Genomic DNA, 27,802 nt, shown 5'->3' on the forward strand with positions numbered 1-27,802 from the left:
AAAACCTTGCGAAATATCACATTTGCATTGAATTTTTTGAATGTTTTAATAATTTATTTCCTCAATGTAATCTCCAATTAGTGATGCTATACTTAACTTGCCATTGCACCTTCCACACTCACGCAGGATCTGCTAAACAAGTGACTTGCTTGCACTCCTCTGATACTCTTGCAGTTGACTAAACTAATTTTTTTTAACATGACAAGTCGCACAGTGCAGTACAGGAGAACTACTGCCAATCTGTGGAGCAGTGAACCACTCACTGATGACAACCAGTAGGCTACTGGCACTACAAGGCCAAATTATTCCCACCCTACCCAAGCAGGGCAAAGGTTGCTATGCCCCAGTGTTGCACACTCCCAGAATTAATTGCAACGCCCGCATTTTAGCTAGAGGTAGCTGGGCTATAGGGCTGTGCTCGATGCAGACAACTCTGTCAGCTGAGCCACTCAGCAGGCCTTCACTGTTTTTATGTGCACTCCACTCATTTTTCAGGATGCCAGTGCCTGTTTATGAGAGTAAACCTTTTCCCAGGCTTATAAACAGGGATAGTGGTAAGAAATCCATTTGGTCACTTTAACAGTAGGTAACTGTAGAGGCCACAGCTCACATGAGAAGCGTGTTATTGTCCTACTCCCTCCCCTTGTCATTAGTGCTCTCTCTCTGCTTCCATCCCTCTCAGACCCCCCATGCTCTTCAAAGGTGCATAGATCCATGGGATCACGAGTCAAATAATAAATTGGAGCATTTGAAAAAATGAGCATTATGTTTTTTTTTTTTTTTCCCTGGAGGACATGCCAGAGCATACTACACTGTTGTGAATCAGCAGGATGAGGCAGCCAACCATACTGTTGCAAGTCAACGAACCACTATCCATAAGTGTACATAAATTGGGGAAGAAGATAGAAGAGTTGTCCCCAATTAAACAGAATGTAGGAGGCCCGCTCAACTCCTCATGTTTCCCCATTTGTCTGATCAATCCTTAATGCCCTTTCCATTGACCATGGGAAATCCTTGTCAAAGGTCAAGCTGTGAGGATTAATGCTCACACTCTGGCTGACCTTTCCCCACACCAGAAAATCAACTGGAAGACATTACAATGAGTGGTTTGTGGAAAAAGAAGGAACAAGTGCCTGTTTAACTGACGTACATTTCTCTTCCTGTGCTGTGCAGTTTTGTTGTTGTGCAACAGCGCTAGCATGAAGAGTATTTCATGGTAGATGCCTGTAATCCCCACTCTCTGAATCACAGAAGCAGAACATGATTATGCATGGGCTAAAATAAAAAAAAGCAAAAACAAAAAAAAAACTCGATGCTGGCAAACTAATGTATATATTTCTCCTGTAATAGTATCGCTGCACCATGTGAAAGATTTATGAAATTGCACTAGTGGGTGTATGTTAAATTTCTTGCCTGGTTTAAACAAGATATTAAAGCATGGGAGCAAATGCATTTTGAGATGAGAGCACAGAAATGATGCATTGCTTTTATGAAATGATTAGAGGCAAACAGCTGTGCCGTGACGGAGGGCCTTGCAATCTCTTGTGGTAAACCAGCTGGAAACAAAATTAAAGATTGCCTCAGGATTGTACAGGTGGATGTAATGGCCAAGCTTACTGAAGGAGTTATTCCTTCCTCGTGCTGCATATTTTCACTGAGGTTCAGGAAACACAGAAAAAGATGCCATTCGAGAATGTCAATTTGAAGCAGTAAGACCATTTAATCAACTTGGTTCAATAATTCACCTTTTTTCATAATGGCAGTTATTCATGTTTCATGGAAATATACCAAGAGAGTCCTACATGTTGACTCTCTCCCTTCTTAGGACATAACATCACGTGGGACAGGTCTTTGCATTGGAAGAAAGAAAAGGAAAAATACTGGAGTCATGAGGGTGAAAATAGTAAATAAATAAATAAATAAATAAATAAAGGTTTTCTTGCTCCTCTGAGCTGTGAACTTTTGGCTTGACACCAGTAAATACAGAGGAAAGGAGCTACTGCTGAGCTTTATAAATTGGAAAGCCTTCAGTACTTTTTCCGAAGACCAGTTATCCTGTGGGCGGGTTTTAACGATTAGAGAGTGAGAAGCCTGCGAATCGTGTAGGAGTGCTGTTATTGGAAGTACAACAAAGACAGGTAATTGTGATCCACTCTCAATGTCGAGCAACCCATGGCATCCCACTTTGCAGGCACCAAAATAGAGTGCCAGAACTTTAAAGTAACATGGGAGACAGTGGATGCGCCATACCTGTTCTGAGCTTACTCACTTCAATCAAAGGTGAGGAAAAAGTAGGAAACCAAAAACATAACCCCATGTAGCTGGAGAAGTGAAAGCAAGGGCTGTTTGCTTAATTTTGTATGGTCGCTCATGATTTTTATTTACCATGCATTTTTTTGTAATAATGTACACAAAAACAACTAAAAGGAGAAATAATATAATGGTCCCTTACTATTCACAATCAGAGGTGGAAAACCTCGGCTTCAGAAAGTAAAAGTCCTACCATGTATTTGTTCTAGCCATTCACTAAACAAGGTGATTTCACTAATTAGCTCCTCTACCTGGCTGAAGAGTTGTGCTAATTAAATTCAGGTGGTGTAGTGCATGGGTGGAACAAATACGTGGCAGGACTTTTACTTTCTGAAGCCGGGGTTTTCCACCGCTGCTCACAATATTGCTTAATACACCAGTCTGTTTGGTGAAAGGTCATATTGAAAAAGCAAATTTCATGAAAAAAATGAATAAATCTTTCCTATGGAAACACTAAATCATTTCTAAAAATAATAAAAATGTATATGCTGGCCCCAAAATAAAGCATATGTATTACAGTTAGGGTATGTTTTATGTCATTTAATAAAATAGAGAACATACTGGGTTTCCAGAAGGGAAGAAATTGTTTCAATGCCAACATTAGATTGACTAGTAGAGTTGGCTTAGCTATTAGTCAATGAGTCAGACATTTTAAAAATGGCTACCGTTGCTGAACTGAAATCATATCTCTTGACTTCTAACTAAAATGAAAGACTTGATGGACTTGCAACCATCACAGAGCTACAATATTTTCTTTCATATCTTTGAACGATATCACATTTTTAAGATATTTAATTTTCATTAACTAGGAATATCAGCTGTATTGCTTCAGTCATATTTGCACACATTCTTAAGAAACAATACCTAATGTTGTCATAAAAATGTTTTTATTATTATTATGATCATTGTTATTTGAAGTTTGCTGCCCATTTTCGATTTACAATATATTACTATTATATGACATCTTTACATATATTTATATATTAATTGTTTTGTTTGCTTCTGCATTAAAATTATCATACATGCTTATGGGATCCACATTCCCAGGTCAGACATGGCATAAAGATGGAAAAAGGCACACAATAAATCCTTTACGTTGTGCATCAGTCATTAAGTTAAATGAAACAAACAGAAAGCTTTCCATTTTCTTGTGAAAAGAGGATTCCTATCAGAATTTCATTAGTGCTCAGAATAAACATACAATCGCTTACCTGGATAGTTAACTACCCAAAGCAATGTATAGCCTTAGAAAATTATAACTGGTATCACAATTAGAATGGTATTTCACCTTTTGTTTAGTTCAAAGGTGTCTATGTTTTTCTCTGACTATCTTAGTATTTGCAAAGGTTCCATTGCACTGGATCATGAAAACTGTTTTCGCCATTTTGCCATAACTGTGTAAACTTCTAAGATGTATTCCTCTCATAATGGCGTGCTTAGACATGAGAACTTTAGAAATGTGCTGTAGGACATTTCAAAAACTGAAGCTTGTCTGCTCCGGGGGCAGAGCCCAGATCCAATAGGCTATGTATTTCCTGATGTATTTCTTCTTCACAATTCAAAGCATTTTGCCAGGGGGTTAGTGAACATGATCCCCTTGAAGACTGAACACATTCATCTTTTGAGGTCATCAGTCCAGGGGGTGCCTCAGTCTTCTACCCAATGAAGGGACATTGTTTGTCTATGGCGCAGTTCCAAGAAAAAGCCAGACGGGCTCTGTGAACCCCATCACCAGCAGCAGCGGCTTTCCTTAATGTCTCGGATGCTTTATCCAATTCCGTATCATCCACTTCTGGCCAGAACATCTCTGTACCACAAGCCTGAGGCCAAAGTTTGCATCTTTGGACATCTCCACTTCCAAGCACCGCCCAGTATCTCTGCTGATGATCGGGCCATTCTGTATGAGACATTCAAAAACAATAAGATACACAGCTTACATAATTATTTATTTTTCACAATCACATTTCTGTTGTTTGTAGTTCAGTTGTTTAACTGAGGCATTTCAATGATACAAAAGTATGTTGTCTTCAATTTGTGCAACACATTTAAAGAAGTGTCTTTTACATTATTCTGCAATAGTTCTGTCTTTCCATTAACCCAGCAGCCCCAATTTAAGATAAGCCTGTAAGAACAGGAGAAAATAGTACTTGCCTTAATTTGAACTCAATGCATTAAGCATTAAAGCATAGCATAAAAGTGTAAAATGTATGAATTATGCCTCCTTCTATGAATTCCCTTTACCTTTTCAACCACTGATTCCTGGGTAATCTACAGAAGAGATGAAAGAGTCCTTTCTCCCACTGTTGAGATTATAAAAAACACACCCACTTGCACATTTACTCTCCCCCACACTCCTATTTTTCAGTGACAGGGTGGATTATGTATTCCTAAAGACAAGATCTTCAAACAGCATACAATTTAAAATATTTTACAGGCCCAGCGGAATGTTTCACTATCCTGGTTTCCACTGTTTGTGTGTACTGGTTTATTAAGTTGTTTTATTTATTTCAGTATCCATCAAACAATGGAGATAATTCCAAAGTTGTCATCAATGTCTGCAAAGAAAGGTATTGTCACATATTGTCTAATATGCGACACTTAAAGTGATTAATGTAGCACACAATTTTACTACAGTATGTGAAAAGTGTTAAATATTCAAACTGTGATAATCCAAGCTCACCCATTAATCATTACACTTTCATGCATGATCATAGTAACAGATCTTCATCTTACCTGAGTGAAATCCCAAAGCCTCTGAGATGTGCGGGAAATAGCGTCACATTTTTTCAGGCTTGGAGTCCTTCCTCTCCCATCATCAATGAGGCATTTTGTGTCAGGCAAAAATGTGGTTGATCCTAGGGGTCCTAGTTGCAGGAGGCCTTCTGTTGAGTAACGGGCAAGCTGAAATGCAGTGAGAAATTTCAAATTCATTTTTAAAGTCATTAAAGTATTTCTCATAAAAGTATGTATGGATTTGTATTTTACTAGACCAAAAAGATACTGAAACACAACACTGGTATTCTTTGTCTGTAGAAAGCAACCACACAGAAGACAAAACAAATTCAGTTCAGGCCTCAAAGAACAATGGTCAAATCAATAGCACTTTCCTGTTAAGGTCTTGCTTTATGACAAAATGCTGCTGTTGACTCAACAAAAGGTACGGCATTCCACTGTGTCCCCATTCCAAATGACTGCAAAGTCTGATCTGAAGATTTACACAGCAGCAGTTGTCTAGAACATAAACTACAAGACGACTGTAAAAAGAAAGGGACATTCATAAAGCTATGATAGCTTGATAGCAACTATGCCATCAAATATTACTGTAAATTTATGTAGACTCCCATGTCAATACAGCTCTATTGGAACAATAGCACAATGCAATTTCTTTGATTGTTTGAAAAAACTGAAAAACTTTATCGGTTTATTTATTTATTTATTTATTACCCACCAGCGCACATATGGAAAAGTTTTTTTTTAATTCAGCGTAACTAGCCACTTCAATAAAAATATTTCCTTGCATAGTAGCAAACAACTATAACTGGCACTACACTAAGACAGACTTTTTTCATATTCCTAAAATCTGGTTGAAGGTGAAATAACTGTTTATGCTTATGCAAATAATCTTACTGATTCAAAGTACGCATTAAAATGTCATTAAAAATGTCAACTATCAAGGTAAAACCTTTCCATGGAGCTCTCTGATGTGCAGTGGAATGCATTTGCATTTACCAAGTGTTTGAGGGATTCAAGCAAAAGTGGTCAGCAACATAATATTAAGTCAAGGCCTCTGCCTGTACATTTTCCCCATGCACAGTGGGTAACAAATGCTGTGTTCTGTAAGTTCAAGCAGAGTGTATAGTTCCCTGGAAAACATTTGGCAAACCTGATCCCCTAACACTTGATTTCAACAGTGAAAGATCTGTCTTTCTGTATAGCATTATGCAAAGGTAAAGGTGATCAGAAGAGCAGGTGGTTCAATAATTCATAATTAGGATATTCCCCATGAAACTAGATACCAGAGAGAGGGGGGTCAGGAAACAATCAATGGTGGCACATATTGTACAGTTGTGCTCTCCCTTTGTGCAATACAGCCACTCTCATAACCCTTTGTTAATGCTGTTTTCAGCCCCAGTGAATTCCTATTAAATTTGAGACAAAAGCACAGGTCATATTGGAAAGGTTATACAATGTACCAAATGGCTTGTGACCCAATGCTTAGTGGTTGATGACTGTTTGACATGCCAAGCTCAGCTTTGGGGGGGTAATTTTATGTATTTTCCTATGAATCAAGACAAGAAGAAAAAATACATTGTGGGATCTTATCCCAGATAATGCGAAAAAAAATATAATGAAATATATAGTGTCGTAAAATATGTGAAATGTAAACTATAGTGACGTAATTTTCTTTCAATTATGTTTCATGCTGTTGTTGTTTTCAGTTCCGCCCACCAGCTCCAGACCCAACACTTACCCAATTTACTCCATGTCAAGTTGTAGTTCCTAAGCTGATTTGTCAGTAGTGTAAAGGGAGAACTTGGCACAAAGAAAGCTATATAATCCCTGGCTAAGATACATTCAGAGTACTGTGGATGCTTTCTATTTCCTAATGCAGTTCAAATCTCACTATAGCAAATAACAAACTGCTGGAAGGACTGATGCAAAAGCCAATTAGCTTGTTTTCCATGGGATGGCATCAGATGCTTCACTGCGTTCTTGGTGCTATAAATTTTTAATTGCTGCATTTTGTTTCAGGTCGAACATATGTTTAGTAACAACCTATTGCTCCCTCTTCAACTGGTGAGTACATGTGATATCTCTCAAAAGGAGGCCCATTAACATTGCAAAGGCTTTAGTAATCTCAGTGTACTGAGACTGCAGTGTGTCCACTGCAATCTTTTCAAACATTTAAAGAAACAACAGGGATGTTTCTCATAATCAGTCATGAGGTCATAGCTGCCAATTTTTAAATGAAATTCAAAATTGCCAAAACATCTCATTTTTACTTTAACATGAGGTTTGACATGAAATCCCCCGAACAGCGGAAATGACAGGCCTCTAGGAATGTTTGGAGTGAGGCTGTGGCAGCAGGATCAGGAAGGAATCTAGTGAGCGTAATCCTCCACTTGGACCCTCTCTCTAACAGGCCCTCTGGACGGGGCCTTCTACCACTGAGCGACAGCCCCGTGCTGGGATTACAGCCAGCTTACCCCCAGGATGCCGGAACGGGTGGGGCACACATCCAACCCCAGACAGGGTCCCCCGGTTGGCATGCGTGAAAACTCAAAGCTCTTGCCTCTACGTTGCTCAGACATAAGCGGCTTTGTAGTATAAATGACGCACACCGAACATGGCACTCCCAGACACGCCCATGCACCCCGTACATATTTTAGATTCCTTTGCAAATGAGTGCTGGTGGTTTGAAAATACAAAGTCCTTAACCAAGGGTCACTGCTGTGCTGAAAATAGCATTCACTGCTATGACAAAGGTCAACCATTCTCTTAGTTATGTGGTTCCTCCAGAAGCTGGTGCTAATTTGAAGCAGTAGTGAGGCCTAGTAGTGAGGTCTAGTGGTCAGGCCAGGGTTTGTAACCAGAGGTTGGTCATTCAATTCCCAGATGGACTAACAGTTGTACCATTGGGTGAAGTAATTAACCCAAATTTCCCTAATAAACATCCATCTGCAGAAATGGATAAGGCAAAGAAATTTAAGATGTGTTTAAGTTTAAGAAATTTGTTTAAGAAATTTAAGTTGCTCTGTATAAGACTGTCTTCTAAGCAAAAATGTAATGTAATTGTTGGAGACAATAAATATTTTACATAGTTGGTATAGGCAAAAGAGGAAATATACTGCAGTACATTTTAAAATGGTGATGCCTTCAAAAGCAATGTGGTGACATGTCGCACAGTGCCTGTCTTCATCATAATTTAATCTCACAATGGCACAAATTTAATTCATTTCCATTTGTTTGTGTCCCTGAGGGGAGGGACTGAGGATTTGGTGTGGCATTATATTACTGGAGTGTATTGGGCTCTCATAGAAATAGCTTGCAAAGGGTTTTGTGTTAGCCTTTGAGCATGTTCTCTAATTAATTTATTGTCAGAGTGCATTTTGCACTAAATGTCTTATGCACTACCCCCAGGAAAAAAATAAGACTTGAATAAGTCTGTATCTTTAAAATTGTTTCTTTTCTCCTCATGTTTGTTTTGCAGAAGACAAAAAATGCATATAAACCAATTCAGACATTCAGGGGATGTTAAATGCCTGAGGCTAACCCTGTACATATTGCTTTTTGGTCAGTGCCTACACAGTACTCTGATGGAATTGTAATGGTATAAATAGAATTGAGACAACCAATCTAGGCAACAGAAATTTCACCTGATGCTGGACTTACAATTAGAATTAGAATACAGGAAAAGGTACATCTTTTTGATTCATTTTTATTATTTTTAGTAGGTATTTTTGTCATTGCAACATCCCTCTAAATAACATGACAACTACCCAAAACAACTGGGACAAGATGATTGGAAAAAATTTTCAAGTAGTGTGTTGACTCAGGGTAAACTGCATGAAGCTAAACAGAAATAGAAGCCAGTGAGAGGGAAAGCAAGGAATATAAAGAAAATGTCCTGACCTGAGACGACATGCCATGGCATGGGTAGAGGATAGCTTTATCATCATCTTCAGATCCTTGGTCTAAGCAGTAGCCACTGGCCTTGCTATTTCGCACCTAGGAGGACACACAAACACACAGAGGGAATAGGATTTGCAGGGTGCTACTAGATTTGCCTCATACCACCTGGCCTACCCCTCTGAAACAAATCTACTGGAAAGAACATACTGTAAAACAAGGAACATTTATGATGAAAACATTTTTTGAGAAAAACGTATGGCTTTCAGTGTTCACAGACACTGTCACTCCATGAATGAGAGTCTGGCAAAAGGCCAGTGTTAACTGTTAATAAGACAAAAAACGTTTTAGCTTTTTCAGTCCTCATTTGACATTTGGACTGTTTTTGTTTACACTCTGTTTACACTGTTAAATTCTATACTGTTCCTATCAAATTGGCATTGCATACAGTATATCCTAAATATGCCAAACATCATAACTTGACCATGGATATTGAATAGTTAGCAAGGTGTATGCCGTTCTAATTTTATGGTTTCCACCAAACACATTTGACTGTCTTACTATGTGGCCATACACAAACCAATTTGTGCAAGTTTAAACTGGTATTTTAATTTTTGTATTTTTTCAATTTAACACTGCAACTGCAACTACAATAAGAGCTTTAATTACACAATAACACTGGGGGTGTGCATGGGTGTTTGTATAAGAATAAGAATAAGAAATACTTTATTAATCCCGAAGGAAATTAATAAAGTATTTCTTATTCTTATTCTTATACAAACACCCATGTGTGTGTGTGTGTGTGTATATTTGATTTATATGAATGGGTTTGTTTCACCCACATGTTGGATCTTCAATGGTACCTTGTGATGATGGTTGTTTGTGCTCTCATAGATTCACTGATTCAAATGTACAATTGCTGCACAGATGAGTGCCCCCAGATAGGTTACTTAACTTCAACCGCACTAATATGATAACACGAGACATCTCTCCAATAGCATGTCCATGACACAAAACAATCATAATGTGGAAACTGCTTTAGCAACATCTAGTTGTGTGATGAATACTTAGCCCTCCAACACAACAGGAGGGAAAATTACATGTGGACAGAAGTTATGCACTTCATATTTGAGAAGCTGATGTTTGCAATTTATTGTTGAAATTGATGAGAAACATTCAGTTGTTGCAATAATTCCAACTGCTGTTAAACTACACTATCCATTTTCTGGGTCCTTTCATGTTCTAGTTTGCTGTACGGGGCATGCATGTCAGGCAAAAACAATCAAGCAGACATCTAAAGCTAATAAGTGTTTAATTAAAACTCATTATGGGGAAATTGGCTCTTTAATCTTGTAGCTGAACTATGTTGCTATGGAAACAAGATACCTTTACCTTGCAATGGTGTGTAACTCCTATTAATTATTTTATTTTCCCTGGAAAATGTAACCTTTTGAAGTAAATAAAGGAGGAAAAAACAGCATTTCCATGGTATAATCCACCACAGGTTCCATTCTGTAAGGAAAATCTGTTTATGTGATCACAAAATAAACATCTTGTTTCACGTCTGCTGTAACAAAAAAAGAAAAATCGCTGTGACAGAATATATTAGAACATGATTTCTACATTATTCCATCAGGTTCCTTGCTGAGAATACAAATTTCTGGAATCTGAAACATACTAATGCATTAAACCATAAACCATGATTAAACAGTTAACAGCACAGTGAACACAGCAGCACAATCCATCATATAATTAATCTATTGCCACTGTTCAATTTAAGCCATCGCAAAAATAAAGAGCCAAGCAAAAGAATTTCTCTGATGTTATTATGTTTCCTAACAGCAATAACAATGACAGATTTAGTCTACTCATTGATTTTAGTCTCTTTCATAATCCAGTTCTCCTATTTTGTATTATCTCCCAGATTTCTTTTATCTATCATATTTAAAGTAAATAAGAAAAAAAAAAAAACAGCAAACGGTCATCAAAGATGAAGATTTTCTTTTTGTGCAAAGACTATTGAGCCTTCAGTGACAGCACTGACATGCAATTCTCACTACAGCAATCATTTATCTGTACGTTTATCTGACATGTAATACCCTTCACAGTGCTTACACTATTGAGGTCATTGCTTTAAACAGTTATATCCAAGTTATTCCACTACAGCTAATCTCAGAAAAAATGTTTTGAACTATATTTTGATGTGTATGCATAATATACTCAGCTTTGAAGACATTAAACAACACTTTCTATACTGTGGAAATGGCATTTTACAAGACATTATCAATTAACATAGAACTGGCTGGTGAATTTAAAAACTGCATTTTGATTATGTTTATGCATGTAAACAGCTTCAGCAACAATAGCTATAACAATAGGGAATGGTTAACTACATTCTTTAAATGAATATCATCTGGGATTTAACATGCTCTTTTTTGGCACATTTGGTGATGCAACCTCCTGTATTTGTGATCTTGTTTTTTGGCTTAATTTTGCCACCATACTGCACTAAAATCATGTAGCACTGTGAAAGCCAGGGGGCGATGGGATATATTTGACTGTTGACAGCTCCTTACCTCCCCGTAGGTGATGGTGTTGTTATAGATGCGCATCTCTGGGTAAACATGCTCGAGGTACCATCGGAAACTGCGGCAGTGGAGCTTCTTCCGAAGGGCGATTCTCTCTGAGACGTCCCCGAAGTCGACCCCAGGGTTCTGTTGAAATTTGACAACCACAGAGGTGCGTTCAGGTTGCGGGGGTGGGACTTGCCTCTTCAAATGTCTGCGGTTTGACAAACGGAAGGCCTTGAACACTTAGATCTTTTGCGCTGATGGTGCGAACAGAAAAAAAATGTGGGCAGGCTGTCTGTGTTTGTGCCAGCAGGGGATTGCCATGGCGATCATCTGGGAGTCTCATTGTTCTTCCATTAGACTTGACGCTATGCTGTACAAATTTTAATCAGCTGCTTAATTATGAGTGCTCACGGCTCCGCTTGTATTAGGTGGAAAGCTTCCAAGATTGATGTGGGGAATGCCTAATAACTGAAACGCTCTCATAGTTTAACCTCCAAAGACTGGAGCTGCTTTATTAAGTGTTTCTCTGTTTCAGAGCGCCATGCTTATATTTTTGTCGCTCTGGTTATCATATTCGACAAATCCTAAGTAATTGATACCTAATGCACCGCCAAGTCAGAAAAGGCATAAACTCCTGATCTGATTGTGTCTATATATTCAAGTCCCCTGGGTGATTTCTTGTGTTTTATTGGTTAGGTCATGTGTTTTGATAAAGACGATTGTCTCCAGCAAAGAAACATGGCAGCTTATGGGCTTATGGGATATGACTTCTTTTCGCAGAAGTTTCACAAGATTGTTTTCAGTTTAGGAACATTGTTTATGACCTGGGTCTGAGCTGAAAAATGGAAGCATTGTGCAAACCACGTAATAGGCAAGAGGTGGTCAGCTCAATGGTTTATAGTGCCACATAGCAATCGGTTTGCACACCCCGCAAGCTGCACTGCCATAAGGCTGCTGTTATTATCCTCTATATTTCCAGTCAGGGCACGCTGCAAACGGGAGATAGATAAGCGCTTTCGCTTTTGAGTTGCAATCATATAACAAGTGCCCCATGAAAATAAACAAACAGCGTGCAACTGCAGCAGGCAGGAGCCGGGGGATAATGGAACACAATGGTACCAGGCAAGGAATTACAACGGTAAAAGATGCTAATGTTTCAAAAGGCCCTGTTTCGACCAAGTGTCAGGCGCATTCATCCTCTGCCCTGTTTTTACTGTGAATCGCAAGCTGCTCTCTCATGGTTTTCTATTTTTTTTATCTCTTGCCTTTACACTTATTTACTTTCCAACACTCAATGGTTTTAGGTCACTTGTACAGTGTTTGTGATTGGCACAGTGCTAACACTATACCTTACAGCTCACCAGTATGTTTGCATAGACAGTCAAGTCACGACTGTTGGAAAAAACAATTAATAAGTTGAGTCACCTTTGTGAATGTTTTCTGCCTCTCCAGTCCTCCACTACACTTCATTTAGCAGTGTGGTGCTAGACAATGCAATTAATTTTCTGTGTTACCCCTTTTTAAAATTAAAATGACAAGTAATACCTGTTTATTATTTTCCCAGCATAACAGTTTTTTCAGAGGTACTTTAAAGCAATTACACTTAATTTGATTTATATGACGGTTGTATTTGATTAAATGAAAGCTCCCATTCATTCTATGCAACCTTCCCGCTCTCAAAGCAAAATGCCCGCATTCAAACAGCATGCGGTCGGTTTGAAGGTCAAGTGGAAGGATAGTTGGATTGTCTTTCACAGGAGAGAGACCAGGCTGTGGCGCATGTTAATGACAAAGGCAGAATGTGTGTGGGTAGGGGGGTGATGGTGGTGGTGGCGAGGTTCACTCACGTTCATGGGGATGTTCCAGGCCATGTAGACGTGGGACTTGTACTCATCCATCCAGACCTCGGCGGCCCTCAGGGCGTTCCTCTTGGCGTAGTAGTCGATGTCATTATTGTATGGCTTTTTCGTGCGCTCGATGTGTGCCACTCTAGCGCAGGGCAAAACCTCCATGCTCCCCCCGCACTGCCACACCTGCACAACAAAAAGCCCACGTTACACCCCTGAGCTCATTTACATGTGACACCTGTGCCAGTTGTTCACCTCTCCTTCACCCTGAGCCACTTCTGCTATGTGAGCGCGGAAAAGGGCAATCGGCTTTGTTTTGGAACCAGGCCTACGGGAGTGCATTCTGGGAGGGCATCCCCCTGGGATAACCCCGTGGCGCTGGCACTGACTGCCACCGCGGTCTGCATGTTGGCGATGCGCCGTGTTACAGAGGACAGAACCCTGGTCCATTTCCTAGCAGTCTTTCTTTATTCCTCTCCTTTCTTTTATTCCTTATTCTTTACTTTCAAGCTGCTCGCCAGCCCCTTTTAACAATTTCCGGGCATAACAAAAAGACATGATGAAATCCTGTCATGTTTGCTTTATTGCTTTCCAGTCTGTAATGGGATGAGCGCTGCGGAGCGCGGACGGCCCACTTTGTGCCCATCCTCCCTCACGTTGTCAATAGCAGCCGACAGACAACCTGAGTTTATCCACAGGATGAACACTGCAGGAGGTGGAACAAAGGAACAAAAGCCAAAGGTTCATGAAGCCCTAAACCCAGTGTTTTGTCGCACAACCTGAGCATCTGTCTTGTTCGAATTCAAGATTTGTAGCGTACTTGATCGCTTTTGATTTTTCAGGTAGCACAATACAGTCACAATGCCACTTCATTTTAGCATTACTTTGCTCCCTATCTGTGTAAATATCCGGATGCTCTAGGGGATATGCGAGTAAATGCAACTTTATATTGCCATGTTCCACATTTTTACCACGTTACCTTTTTATTCTGAGCCAGAAAGTGGAATTTTTCATTCTATCCAAGGCTGGTTAACACTGTGCTTTTTTTGTCCTTGTATCCTTGTAATTACAGTAAATAACGTTTCAAATGTGGATTTGATGCTACAGCACGTCATTAATGAATTCTATGTAGTTTCCCCAACCATACTATGCCGCCTTAATTATCCATGGTCCAATGTGGTTATAATTGGTTCAAACTTTTATGCTACTTCTCCTGTTGCTGGCATGCATCTACCTGTTTTCTACACTGTTTTCCTTCATGTCTGGAAATAGCTCTCATTAAAAAGACGCATGTCAGATGAAAAGTTATACTGTTATGTTATTGAGGATTCAGCAATTGACAGTGCAAGACTCATGATGAGAAAGTGAAGATGTGAATGTAATCCTCACATTTAAAAACATTTCTCTCTTTATTAATTTATACAGCATGTAAAATGTATTTATCTCTCATGGTCAGGGCATTAAGGGGCGGCTATTATCACTATTTGACATTGAGTCAAGGGCAGACACTGATCAGCATCTGCAGGCAAAGCTCCTGTTGTTAATTTTTCTTCTTGTCAGGATGAAGGTTGTGGCAGTGTTTCTTTGCTAGCTTCCCTAGTACCTTGGGCAAGGTTACTCAGCACTACTCGCCAGTGTTAAAACTGCTATTGTCCATTATCTAACATTGTCTGTTTATGGTGTCCTTGTACCCTATGTCTTTGTACTAAACAAAATGTAAGTGAACATGTTCATTTGGAACTTACCCATAGACTCAGCATAATTTAAGTATTTACCTGCAAGGTTGGTGAGGGACTACTGTACATATGTAGGTATATTTTATATAAATTCACCTTGTTACACAGTACTTACAGAACCCTTACAATTTAAAGCTACAATGAAGTCACAAAGGTCATGATTTGGGTGAAATGTTAATGCTTAAATGCTTGACCACATTGGAGTTTTACCACTCTAAATGCTCTACAGCCATATTTGGAAGCCTTTCACTTTTTTGAATTCCATACTACTCATAACTGTGTTGAAAGAAAAATCTCAACCCTCCCCAGCAGCCTGATGAATCTATCTACAGTCTTTTTTATAGCCAACCAATTGTTTTCATATTAGCACTGCAGCTTCTACTGTTCCATCTTCTTTCCTATAGCAAAATAATCTGTGTATCTTTTATGGAAGTGCATTGAGGTCTGTTGAAACAAAAAAAAATGTTGTTGTTTAAATAGTTCAAAGTTTACTGACTGAAAGCAGATTCTGTAAAAGAGTGTTTATACAATATTTTGGGGTGAGGCCATCTGACAAGCTTTGAGAAGAAAACTCAATTTGTTCATTTGGGGCCAAGCAATTGAAACGTCTGTTTCAGTTAATCTTCCAGTTTCTCCAGCCTGATAGGTGATGGTGGCTGCTAAAAAACTCCTCAGATTTAACTGAAAATAAACTCAATGTAACATTCCTTTCAACCTGTGCAGCCAACCAGGTTCTCCTTCAAATGCTTCCATAAATTGATTGTGAGAACACATAGACAAGAGGAAAATGAATGTCATCTAATTGTATCAGAAGTGTGCGTTCACAAATAATTTAGTATTTATTTATCTTTTTAAGTGTGCAGTGGTCACACATACAAACTGTGCCATTTGCCTGTGAACCCTTCTGTAGAAATGCACATCCTTCCAACCTTGATTTCAAGATTTATCATTTTGAAAATGCTAACAATGGTAGAAATGCCAAGTGATATTTACATGACATATTGAGTATGGTAAGGACTTTTACTATTCTCATATCATGTTAAAAGTTGATTTCAATATATAACTTAATAATAATATACTAATATTTTTCATCTTTATATAAAATGCAAAACAAGATTTTTAAGTTAAGGTTTATGATAAGGGCGATCCTTTTATTATATTATATTTGGAATCAGAGAAAAATCAGATTAGAAAATGGTCACTGCAATTCTCTTTGTGTACCTATTGTTTATACTTAAATACAAAACTGGTCAGTAAAACAAAGCATATCCTGTTGAGGCTCTGCGATAGAAAGGCTTCCAGCATCCTTTTCTTTCAAACTGACAGCCAAATAATTGACATGATGAATGTGTCTGTGCATTTCACTAAAATGAATGAGAGATATGAGTCACTGAGTAGCAGGCATTATGCTAATGTGTGTTTTGTTGTTACCAGAACAGTAAGTCAAATCAAATATTGAAATAAACCCAATATATCCCTGCAGGTAAGTGTGTGCAAATTTCAGCGAGGCTGGCCGTGAGTCACTGGGCTACTACAGTAGCGGCATAGTGATGCGTACTTCGCACGCGCGTGTGTGTGTGTGTGTGTGTGTGTGTGTGTGTGTGTGTGTGTGTGTAATTGAATTACAGTAAATGCACTCAAATTTTTCCTGTGTGTCGATCCCTCTTTATCACTCCTCCCCTTTATCCCCCCCCCCCCCCCCCCCCCAAGTCTTCTGTGGTTTAATTTAGAATCTGACTCATTCTGCATTTCTTGACCTCCATGGAAATCTTCTGCACTTAAACGCCAATGATCCATGGGATGATCTAGGCAAAAGAAATCAATCTGCTCAGAGGCTGCTGCTCTTTATTTCTGAAGCTGTTCGGCTTCCCTGCAACACACATTCTCTGCTTACAGAACATTTATTGATACAACTGGTCTATGGGAATTTTTCTGATGGTGATCACATTCTGTCATCTTTGGAATCTTTCTTTGTTCTCTCACCATTAATGCTTTTATTTTGGTGACTGCCCATATGATATAACTCTACCTGTTGTGACAAAGAGTGATAATATTTTCAATTACTTCTAAAAGGAGAAGCTTATATATTGGCTTTTAGAAATCTGCAGTTGGGATACATTCATATAATTTTAGTTCACTACAAACAGTGTAATGTTTTTCTGAACTTCAGTTTTGTAGCTGATACAAAATTGAGGTTCCATGAAATATAGTACTAAACACATTCAACAGACAATGTAATACAATTGTTGTATATTATGTTTTTATGGAGCAGCTTACTTAAAAATGACAAAACAAAAGCTTTTTCTTTTTTGTTCCAGGGTCCTGCAACATTATTCTATGTGTGATGCACCAGTACTATTACATATTCATTTCTCTGAATGCTGCTATCTATTAATCATTATATATTCATGGAGAAATAGGTACTTTTTACCCGTTTGTAATGGGAAAATGGGGGGATAATTCATTGATTTGACATCGGTAGCCTAACCAATTCCTTGTTGTCTACAACAAATTGTTCATCCATAAGCAGATTACAACAGTTAAATCTGTTAGCAAAGACTGAGATGTAGCAAAGTTCTTATCATTTTTAAAGTATACAGTGCCAACCACAGTGCACCATTGTAAATGACACTATTGAGGCAATGTTGGTTCAGGAACTATCAATTAGTATCCATTAGCAGCAACTGCAATTGAACATTTCAGCCTTTAATGGAACAAAAAGATGTCCAGAGGCTGAAATAGCTGGAATTTTCCCAGCATCCAGCATCGACTTCCCGAGGTGTGTGATTATCGTGCCCGGGATGTAGAATCCTATTTCAACGACCACATGTAAATTAAAGATCGATATCTTTCAATGGCCGTTTGCAGAGACTCAATGGAAAGACCATTTAATCATTGTTAAGTTCAGGGAGTCTGTGTGATGGATGACATTCTTTTGCCGTTTGCCAGACTGAACGGCCTCTGAAATAAAAATATAACACGCTCTCAATTGCAGCCCATCAACGGCAATACATTTTTCTGCAAGCAGGCAGACGCGAGAGTGCATTGTGTTGCTTCAGATATGGACAGAGAAGTGCACCCAGAGGGTTAATAAAGCACTCAGTTCTAAATACAGAGCCTGCAATTAGCGCTGCAATTCTGCTCCTCTCTCACAATAAAGTACCACTCATCCCATCCCCCCAGTCACCTGAAATTGCCTTGTCCCTGTTCCATCTTTTTGTGTTGCTGCTGTTTGTTGTTGTTGTTATTGCTGCTTTTTTGTCCCCCCCCCCCCCCCCCCCAATTTCTGTTTTACTCTCCCTCTTTCTTTCTACCCCCCCCATTCTTTCTGACTCCCCTTACCTCCCACATTGTGCACATCACAGGCACACCTGGACACCATTTCTATGGTTTTTCAGGTGAGTGCTTTGTTAGTAAACCTTCACAGCAGCACAACACAAGGTTCTTGTGTCCTCAGAATGCCAGGGCTTTGATGTACAATAAGATGCATCAGTCCTTGAGCTATGAGAAAAGAGTATTTAACAGATCAAATGCCTTATTAATTTTCTCTTTCACTGAAATGTCCTGAAGGATTACCTTAGGATGTCCTGTCAAACTACAGCATGACAATAGTCATGTTATAATATATATAGATTCATAGACAGATGTGTGTATATATATGTATATGTACATATTAATATGCACATATTGTACAATACACACACATACAAAAAAGTCCAGTATTGTTCTCACAAAGGTGACAGTTTTGAGTGAAAAGGCACATCTTTCAGACAGCTTCCCTCCTGTGAATTAAACACAGACATCTCCATTCGGCTTGGACATGCGCTCCTCAAATATCCTCCTATTTCTCCATCATGGCCTTCATGTCACATTGGGGGGACTAATGTCAGAACAGATGAAGTGTAGAATCTGCAGCAACAACAACAGCCTGTTTCCCAGTGGGGCACTGTTGGCTGACTGCAGAATCAGGCACAGAGCCTGACAGGATCTGTTCTCATACTGGGCCAAGCCTGCATGGGAATGTCACATAAGCACAATGTGGCAGCCCTCTGGTTCATGGACGCTTTACACAATCTTTAGTGCCCATAAAACCTATTTCCTTTGAGTGTTCATTCTGTATTACCATATATTGCATCACTGACGAAATCACTGATGATTTTTCATGACTGCCTCAAAAGGAAAAATGTAATTAAAATAAAATTAATACTGTACTTTTTTACAATTCTTCCTCTAAGCAATGACTAATACCTTCAGAAATATGGAGAATATGACCGATTCATTTATCAGTTGAGGGTAATTATTATGAGGCTCTTTAAAAAACAGAATCCATCATAACTGGGAAAAAAATCTGTTTTTTATTTTCAAAAACATCAAATCCCTTTATTTACACTGCACATTTTAATTGCTGATAAAGAAAGCTATTGGCTATGTTTTGCAAAGAGTCTTTAGGATACCAGTCACCCCTATTGAAGAACTGAAACACACATGTAAATGTTACATAGATTTATATAAAATGAGGCAATACTAATTTCCTCTAAAGTTCTCCAAACCATTGCATAGTCATGGTGTTACATATGTTTCTTGGAGAAAATCCCTTGAAATGTATTTGAAAAACTTTCAATGTCAATTCAATTTGACACCACAAAAATGTCATGGCATCACACAAATGTCATGAATTGGTTACTGACTACGAAATAGGGCCCTTTCCATGCATACATACCTGTCACACTTGAACATTTATGTTTGGCTCTCTGCTGGAGGTCAATGATAGAAAAGGGGAACAGCTTTACCTCTGGTTGGAATAATACTTACTGTATAATGGTGGTCAGGTCTATACTATATTTTTTTTGAACAAAGTGGTGGCTGACTGCTGCTAATTGCTGAGGCTTTGGTGGTGTGGCTACTGACCAGAAGCTATTTTTGGATGCCAGCCATTGCAGTTCACTACACATACACTAACATCCAGAGGGTTTCCGCCCGCGTGTCTTCTTTTCATTTGGATTAGGGGTTAAGTTTTCAGTGTTTCTTCTTAGGACTCTGGAGATGTTCCCAGAAGAATCTGCAGCACATCTGGTGGAGCCATGGACGCAGAGGTGGCCCAGTCAAGAGAGACTAAAGCAGCGTTTCTCAAACCTCTCCTGGCGGCCCACTGTCCTGCGTATCTATCCTTGCTGCTTGATTAAATCAGGTGTGCTCAGATAATCAAAAGTGCCGCTGATGAGTTCACTCAGGTAGGTAGAGCAAGGATAAACAGAAGATATGCAGGACAGTGTGCCGCCAGCAGTAGGATTGAGAAACACTGGACTAAAGTATGCTCTGTTGTCCTGTGTGAGCCTCTAGAAAAAATTGCTTTCAGGGGCAGAGGGTGTGCAGACACTTAATTCTTTCTGTTATACCTCTATCTACACAGCAGTTGGAAAAAATGTGATATCTGTACTTTGTGTATAATGGAAAAATGAACTCTTTCCCATGGCTGAGTCCTCCCATACTGATACCCTTTTTGGGGCCAGTTGCTGGCAGTCGTTAATTTTACCATTAATTAAAGTCACACTAATGCAGACAGGGTAGAAGTCACCCTGTCCTCTGGTTGATCACTGGTTGGTTAATGTGTGATGTTTAAAAAAAAATAATAATCTTTTGAGGGTGGGCTTATAACAACCACTAAAACAGGTGGAGATTATATGTTGGGGAGTTGAATGCTTTGGGTGTGGCGTGGTGTTGCTTTAATTTATTTTAACTGTGACTGTGATGGTTATAAATATTGTAAACTGATATGAGTCACACTAATGTTGTAGACAGCTGCAATTAAATTGGAGGTGATGGTGTCGGGGGGGGGGGGTAGCTTGTTGGGTATAAGTTAGCTTACTGGGTGGCATGTCAGCATAGGCATATGTCTGTATTTGTATCCAAGATGTTGCAAGATTGAATCCCAGATGGGGCACTGCTGTTGCACAGTTCGTAAGCTGAAGTGTTACAGCAAATTTCCAGCTGTATGAATGGGTACCGTCAAACTGCACGCAATAATGGATAAGCAGATCGGTGAGTGCATTTCATAATGCAGTGTTAATTAAAACGGCCTCATCCGCATAGTCAAACTGAAAGCAGTCGCACCCCCTCTCGCTGAGTCCATCACACGACAAGATGCTGTAAGGAAAATTTCAAGCATTTTAAATGACCAGATATATTTTTGACCTTTTCGGTAATGCTGCAGGAACAAACGCCAGCGATTCAGAGGACAGCCAGGTGGCGTGCAGCAGATGACTGGCTCCAATTTCAAGTCACGTTCTTGGATATCTTATCATGCCATCTTCTTCTGAGGTCTCAGCCAGAGAATTAGCGAAACAAATCGGACAAAACTACTTGTTTTCCCTGGACACAAAATGCATGATGATGAGATGATGATCACATTGCTGCCAACCAGAAAAAAAAAAAAACATATTTGCAACATGCAGAGATATAAATGCCATTCATCTGTTCTGTCACCTTGCATTAAAATTCTATTCAGCTGATGGACAGATTCCACATCTAAATTCCTGAATCCTGATAAACCGATTAAAAAGGATTTTTTTTCTTTGAATGGTCCTTGTTTTATGATAATATACACCACTGTTTTATGAAAGCAATGTAATTTGATTGCGGTTGTGGCATACTACCCCTCACCCGCTCCCCATCCAGCAAATAATTTGGGAGTGGAATAAATCAATAAATATTCAGTGAATTATACATTAATGTATTCATGTTGATTTGTAAATTTATATTATTGTAAAAATCAGTTGTACAATTCAAAATATTTATCTCTGGTAGCTGAATAAGATAATTCAATGTTTTATTATTATTATTATTATTATTATTATTATTATTATTATTTGTTCATTTTGCATAATTATTATTTCATTTATTTAATATCTGTTCTTTTTCTATGCATTTTTCCCTTTATGCAGTCCTTTTGGAATTGCCAATTGCATGTTAGGCTTGTCTCACTGTGACAACCTCTGCACTTGCAGGACGTGTAGGATCGCTGAAGAGAGACAGAATGCGGTCCTACTGACATAAAGCCAGTGGCCATTTTTCACACAAGTTACAAGGGGCCCCACCATACAGTGGGTGCCAGTTGGAGGATAGATGCTACTCAGCTGACATCATCCAAGAAATCCAACAAGTGATGAATTGCAGTGTGCCCAAGAGAGATAAGGTTAGGAAATCCTAGTCAACCTACCAACCCCTATCCCCAGGGAAACAATGGCAATTTGTTCTGCCGCTCTCTGCACCTGGTCAGTGACACCTGCTGACATGGCTCAAGAGAAGTGCTTTTCCAACTGATCCACTTGAAAACCCCAAAATTAAATCACGTTAAATGCTTTGTGAGAAATAAAATATTCCAGTCGTGTGAGCTATGTCATTTTGTATGCCTGTATACTGTCAGCAATTCTTGCCAATTTCAAAAGCTCCTTCAAGCCAAAACAGACACTTGTCCTAGGTCCATGGTCTAGGACAAACAGATATTTCAAAGCCTTCAATTCAAAGGTTTTCTCCTAAGGATCATTTGATTCCCCTTTATTTAAAGACACTTCTGAAAACATAATTCAATTTGCCAAAGGACTGTTTGGTTTCATTTGACCTTCCAAGTTATTTACAAAAAGAAAGCATACAATAATGAAGGCATTTACAAGAATGAAGTGTGATGCTTCTAGTCTTTATTGATCAAACATGCCAGTTTTTATTCTCTTCTCTTTGATAAGATAAGGTAATTGGGAAAATCACAAATATACAAAGCCAACACTTGGAAGTGTATATTCTGTGTACACCCTTTAAATCTAAGTTGTGAGATATAAATTAGCACAATGACAATAAAACATTTGACACATGCAAAACTATTGCCCTTTTTAAATGTGTTAGTAAGAACGACTGCACTTTTCATAGAAATGTCTGTATATTGATTTACAAGGGGACTATCTGGCCACAGCGACTTATACTTCAGACAGTGTGCTTATTGCACTTTAACTGGAAGAAAAGCTACGACTGAAAAGGTGAGTTAATTAAAGCTTCCACCAGAGTGCAAGTTGCAATGCTTGGCAGCTAATAAAGATACCACACACTGTCTGCTTTCATGTACACTGTTATCAGTTATTATTTTGTTGGTAAAATGCAGCATGAAGGCTATCTCCTTCAACACTGTATGTATCACTGTATGTACTGCAAGAACAACCTTAAAGAAGCCCATGAATTCATGTTTTCATATAGTACACAGGTAAAATCATAATACATTGCACTGCAATGAATCCATATAGGGACGATCGAGACAAACAGTTGTAATGATGCATGCCATTACATACCACAAAAAACTTCAAATCAGCCCAAAGTCATCTGCTACTTATGCACTAAATCCTAATCTTTGAATAATTAGCTTTATTTCCCCTGTTTTGTAGACCAATTTCGGAATTTCCAGTTGGATATGTTCATCTGACCTTGACAACCACTATACCTATGCAGGAGTGCTGGGGTGTACGGAATGCTATAGTGAGCCAAATGCCAATTGCAGAATTGGTGTGGCTTCACTGACGTCATCCACTCAACCTGCAGGTGCCCTATGCGTCACAGTGTTCCTCAGAGTGGTGGGACGAGCAACCCCTGCTGACATACCCAACTCCATTCCCCATGGAATGAAGGAAATTTGTTCTGCCACATAGAGCTCAGAACACACTAAAAGCAAACACATTAACCACTAAGCTACTCAGTAGTCCCCAAATTTGAATAATTAATTCAAACAAGTGATACCTTTTTGCTTTGTTTTTTACACAATATCCAGTAGTATCTCTCAAGAATCTTGTGCATGTTGTGTAAGAACAACGAAAATACACACATACATAAATGTATTGCTTAAAGTTAAGGCCAAAGCACACAGCGGTTAGCTTTATTGAGTATTAAGGCACTTTAAAATAATTTCAGGATGTTCCCATTGGATAACCTATATGAGGAATAATTTTACACAGTGCAGATCATGCTAATGTATATTTATAGTATCTTTGCAACTTTTCACTCATAATGAAACAAGACTACTTGCTATCCTATTTTAAGTTAATTTCAACGGTGTATTTTTTTCCCTCCGTGGTCCATTTAAAGCAACAAAAGGATAATGGTGGATTAAGGAGACTGAGATGAATGATCCTTCTTAAATAGAGCAAAGAAAGAAACAGACTCCCTGAAGCAAAAACAAACAAACAAACAAAAAACAATAGATTCAGCATATGTGTGCAAACAAATGTGTGTGAACAGCCTATCACTTACAATAGCCTATAACTGTTCAGACCAATCTGGTTCCTGTCCTCTTGAGACAACTGGTATCGATCTTCCTGGTGAAATAACTGAACACACATGCAAGGAGGTGAACCGCATGAGTAATAGAATATGTGTACCTAGCGGACCCTTGGACAAATCACACACTGGAAGTTGTCATGTAAGAAAATTATATTAGGATAATTCAATTTCATACAATAGATGTGTGAGTACAATAAACATACTGATATACTCAAAGTGAAGGATTTTGAAAGTCATCTATGTAAATCCCCCTCAGTTTCACCTTCTTTTGTGCATTATCTCCTGAACCTGGCAGATACAGATGCTTTTCCCCCATTAATTCCCACCTCCACCTCCTCATGTACTTGAGTGTCTGAATGGGTGAACACAAGCCTTCCAATATGCATAACTGTCAAAATGTTTCCAGCTGGCTGCTGGAAATAGCAAATGCAAAGAAACTGAAAACAAACTATTCTTTTCTAATTCACCTACAGTACATGGGTTGATTGGGTCAAAGGAAATTATCTTCACATCCTGTTGCCTGCAAGACATTTGAAATTCAGACTTCATTCTCAAAATCCAGGAATCACATATTGTATGCTTATGCAATGTTAAGCTGCATAGGCATGTCATCACATAATATGAAACGACATGGAAATAATGTCAAATGCACTTGAGAAATTGTACCCTCTAAATATTTAGGGCATTGTTTTTTTTCCCCCTTCAGCACAGTTTTACATTCCTCTGCTCAACAGGACGCTTAAGCGCTTTTCCTTCCGATATTCCACAAGCAACGTCTTGTTGCACGTTTGCTTACATTCACAGGAGGGTCTCCTGCCAGCCCCAATAAAGTGTGGGTCATTTGGCACAAAATGGAAGCACGACTGAGTGAAAGACACTGAATAAAACAGGGGAACTCCTATAAATTCTGAGCGCTTGTCAAAACTCTCCTCGCGGCTGCTGTGTGAAATGGCCAGCCTGCTGTTGTGGGACAAAATTACAGGAACTGGCACAGGGGCACAGCACAAGGCTGAATGGGATTAGAAGATATCCAAACTATGTCAGGCCCTCTGGCATCATTGGCCACATCAGAACAGCCTGTGTGTTAACAGATATTTGCAGTAAGATTATATTATATAATGCACCGGATCTTCTATTCATCCCCGTCATTTAGAATCTTCCACACCTACAGGATGCAGAGCTGGAGTGGAGCCCTTCCTCAGATGTAGTGATTTTAATTACAGGCTCAGCTTAATGGCATGCCTGTCTGCCCACTCTCTCCCGCATCACAGTGAAGATGTTCTCCTTTTCCAGCGGAATTGCTTTTGTAATAGTGCACACGTCCCTGATCTTTTCTGTGCTGCAGCTCAGCTATGTCTGCTGGATTTATTACAGCAATCATTTCTTTCATCTAACATCTCAAACAATAGCAGCAGCACCACCACCAACACTATCTTCTATAAGAGTCACTGCATTAATGACTAAAACAATAACACTGTAATAATACTTTTGTAATTACAATACTGGCAAATATTGTTTTTCTAAAGCATATTCAAATGCTGTTAATTGCAGATATGGATGTGGATGCAGACCTGTACACGTAGTACTGTGGTTATAGAATGAACTCAATGATCACTTTCAATCTCTGATACTCTGAATTCTGGAAAAAAGAGTGTTCTATATATATATATATATATATATATATATATATATATATATATATATATATATATGTATTTTTTTTTTTTTTTTTACAGTAAGTATTTTTCTGAGTGGCCTGGAATAATGACGGTGACTTCACATCAGCAATGAGTACATTCGGATCAATATAATTCCGTTCCCCATAAGCCACATAAAAGCTCCTCTGGCACTGAAATGTGTGAGCGTATTCAAATTGCACTGCTGTGTTACTTATCAAAAGTGTTCAAAAATCTTCAGGCTGGTTCAGGGGCATTTGCAAGGTGATAGGTAAATATAATGTAATTTCTGTAATTAATACATTACAGAATGTTAATTATAATGTAACATTGTGTAATGTATTCTGTAATTTCATTGTGCTGAACAATGACAATAAAGCTCTCTTATCTTATATAGAAGGAATTCCTGCACTTAATATTTAGGGTTTTCTGAGCTTAGTATGCAGAAATTTCATACTTTTTAAGCACAATTGAGAGGAATGCCACTAAATGTGCTCTCTAAATGTGCTAGCTGTTGTTATATGTTTGTCATATTATCTCTTAATGGTTGCTAATGTAGCATGAAGTTATCTCTCATATCCCCATTAAATAAAGGTTAAAGACCTACAAATTGAAGCAAGCTGCAAAATTACATTTTTAGGAAACTAATAAAAAAGAATTTTGCTAACCTGTGTCTTGCCATTAGGAACCAAATAAAGACTAAAGAATATATCAATTGTATATATTTTCCTGAATACAATAATATATGCAATTTAATGACTGCCCATACTGACATAGCAAATAATAATAACAATGATTTGATTTTAAAAATAACAAGAACTTTGATTATTTACTTATGTATGGAGAAGCTGTTCAGAGTCAGAGTCAGAGAGATTCGTTAATCTGTTAAACTGAAACCTAGATATAAAATCAGCATTACATTTCCTGGCTTGTAAAACACATATTTCACCTTGCAATATCTAATTCTGTAAACGTTCATGCTTATTATTCTTGGGAGATTGTCTTTCTTGTCTGTTCACACTCTGTCCACCCCCTTCTGGGCAGTTAGAGGTGAATAATACTGTAATGAGCCATGGAGTAAATAACTCTCAGTCCATTAAGCAAAGAAATTGATCCTTGCTTTCTAAATAATTCATGTATTGAGAAAGACGAATGCGTGATCAATTCTGAATGGCCTCCCCCTCATTGTTACCTTTGCATTGAACCTACAGATATAGAGGGCATGCTTCATATTACCTTCTTAGAAGAGGATTGTGTATGTTTCTTTGAAATAAATCATTAAAGAAGTGACTATGGGGAAGATTCAATAAAAAGCTACAGCAGAAGAATAATAAAGAACTTAAAGCTATGTTATTTTTCCCCATGGTAACCTTTTTTTCATATCCTACCATGACATCTTGACTCTTGTGCCCTCCTGACATGGTGTACAGTACAACACAGTCTGACAGATTCCCACAGGCAACTGCATCCTATCGGTCCATGTTTCAGCAAGGGCCACATTTGTTGTAGCAGGGCTCTGTTAAGAACATCTGTCATTAAGGGCATTGCTGGACAAAGATGTGATTCAGCCAAGGTTGGGATTTGCTGTGGACTGCAGATGGTAGGCTTAATATGCACTCATATTAGCAAGATGGCCTTCATTTTGAAGGTGACACACAATGCTGGAATGGCATGGACACAATTTTTCAGATTTGTCTGAGTTAATCTCAGTCATA

General features: G+C 38.6%; 1 protein-coding gene across 1 annotated transcript in view; it reads right to left on the bottom strand.

The window, feature by feature from the left end:
* Positions 1-3,265: 3,265 nt before the first annotated feature.
* galnt9 (polypeptide N-acetylgalactosaminyltransferase 9) overlaps positions 3,266-27,802 on the bottom strand; it is an 88,705-nt gene continuing 64,168 nt past the window's right edge. Inside the window, exons 7-11 of the mRNA XM_036527922.1 lie at positions 13,361-13,546; positions 11,517-11,654; positions 8,944-9,039; positions 5,044-5,211; positions 3,266-4,207 (exon numbers count right to left, since the gene is read on the bottom strand). Of these exons, the coding sequence (XP_036383815.1) occupies positions 4,061-4,207; positions 5,044-5,211; positions 8,944-9,039; positions 11,517-11,654; positions 13,361-13,546 (735 nt within the window). The 3' untranslated portion in view covers positions 3,266-4,060. The remainder of the gene's footprint in view (positions 4,208-5,043; positions 5,212-8,943; positions 9,040-11,516; positions 11,655-13,360; positions 13,547-27,802) is intronic.

Source organism: Megalops cyprinoides, chromosome 4 (assembly GCF_013368585.1).
Source record: "Megalops cyprinoides isolate fMegCyp1 chromosome 4, fMegCyp1.pri, whole genome shotgun sequence".
Lineage (NCBI taxonomy): Eukaryota > Metazoa > Chordata > Actinopteri > Elopiformes > Megalopidae > Megalops > Megalops cyprinoides.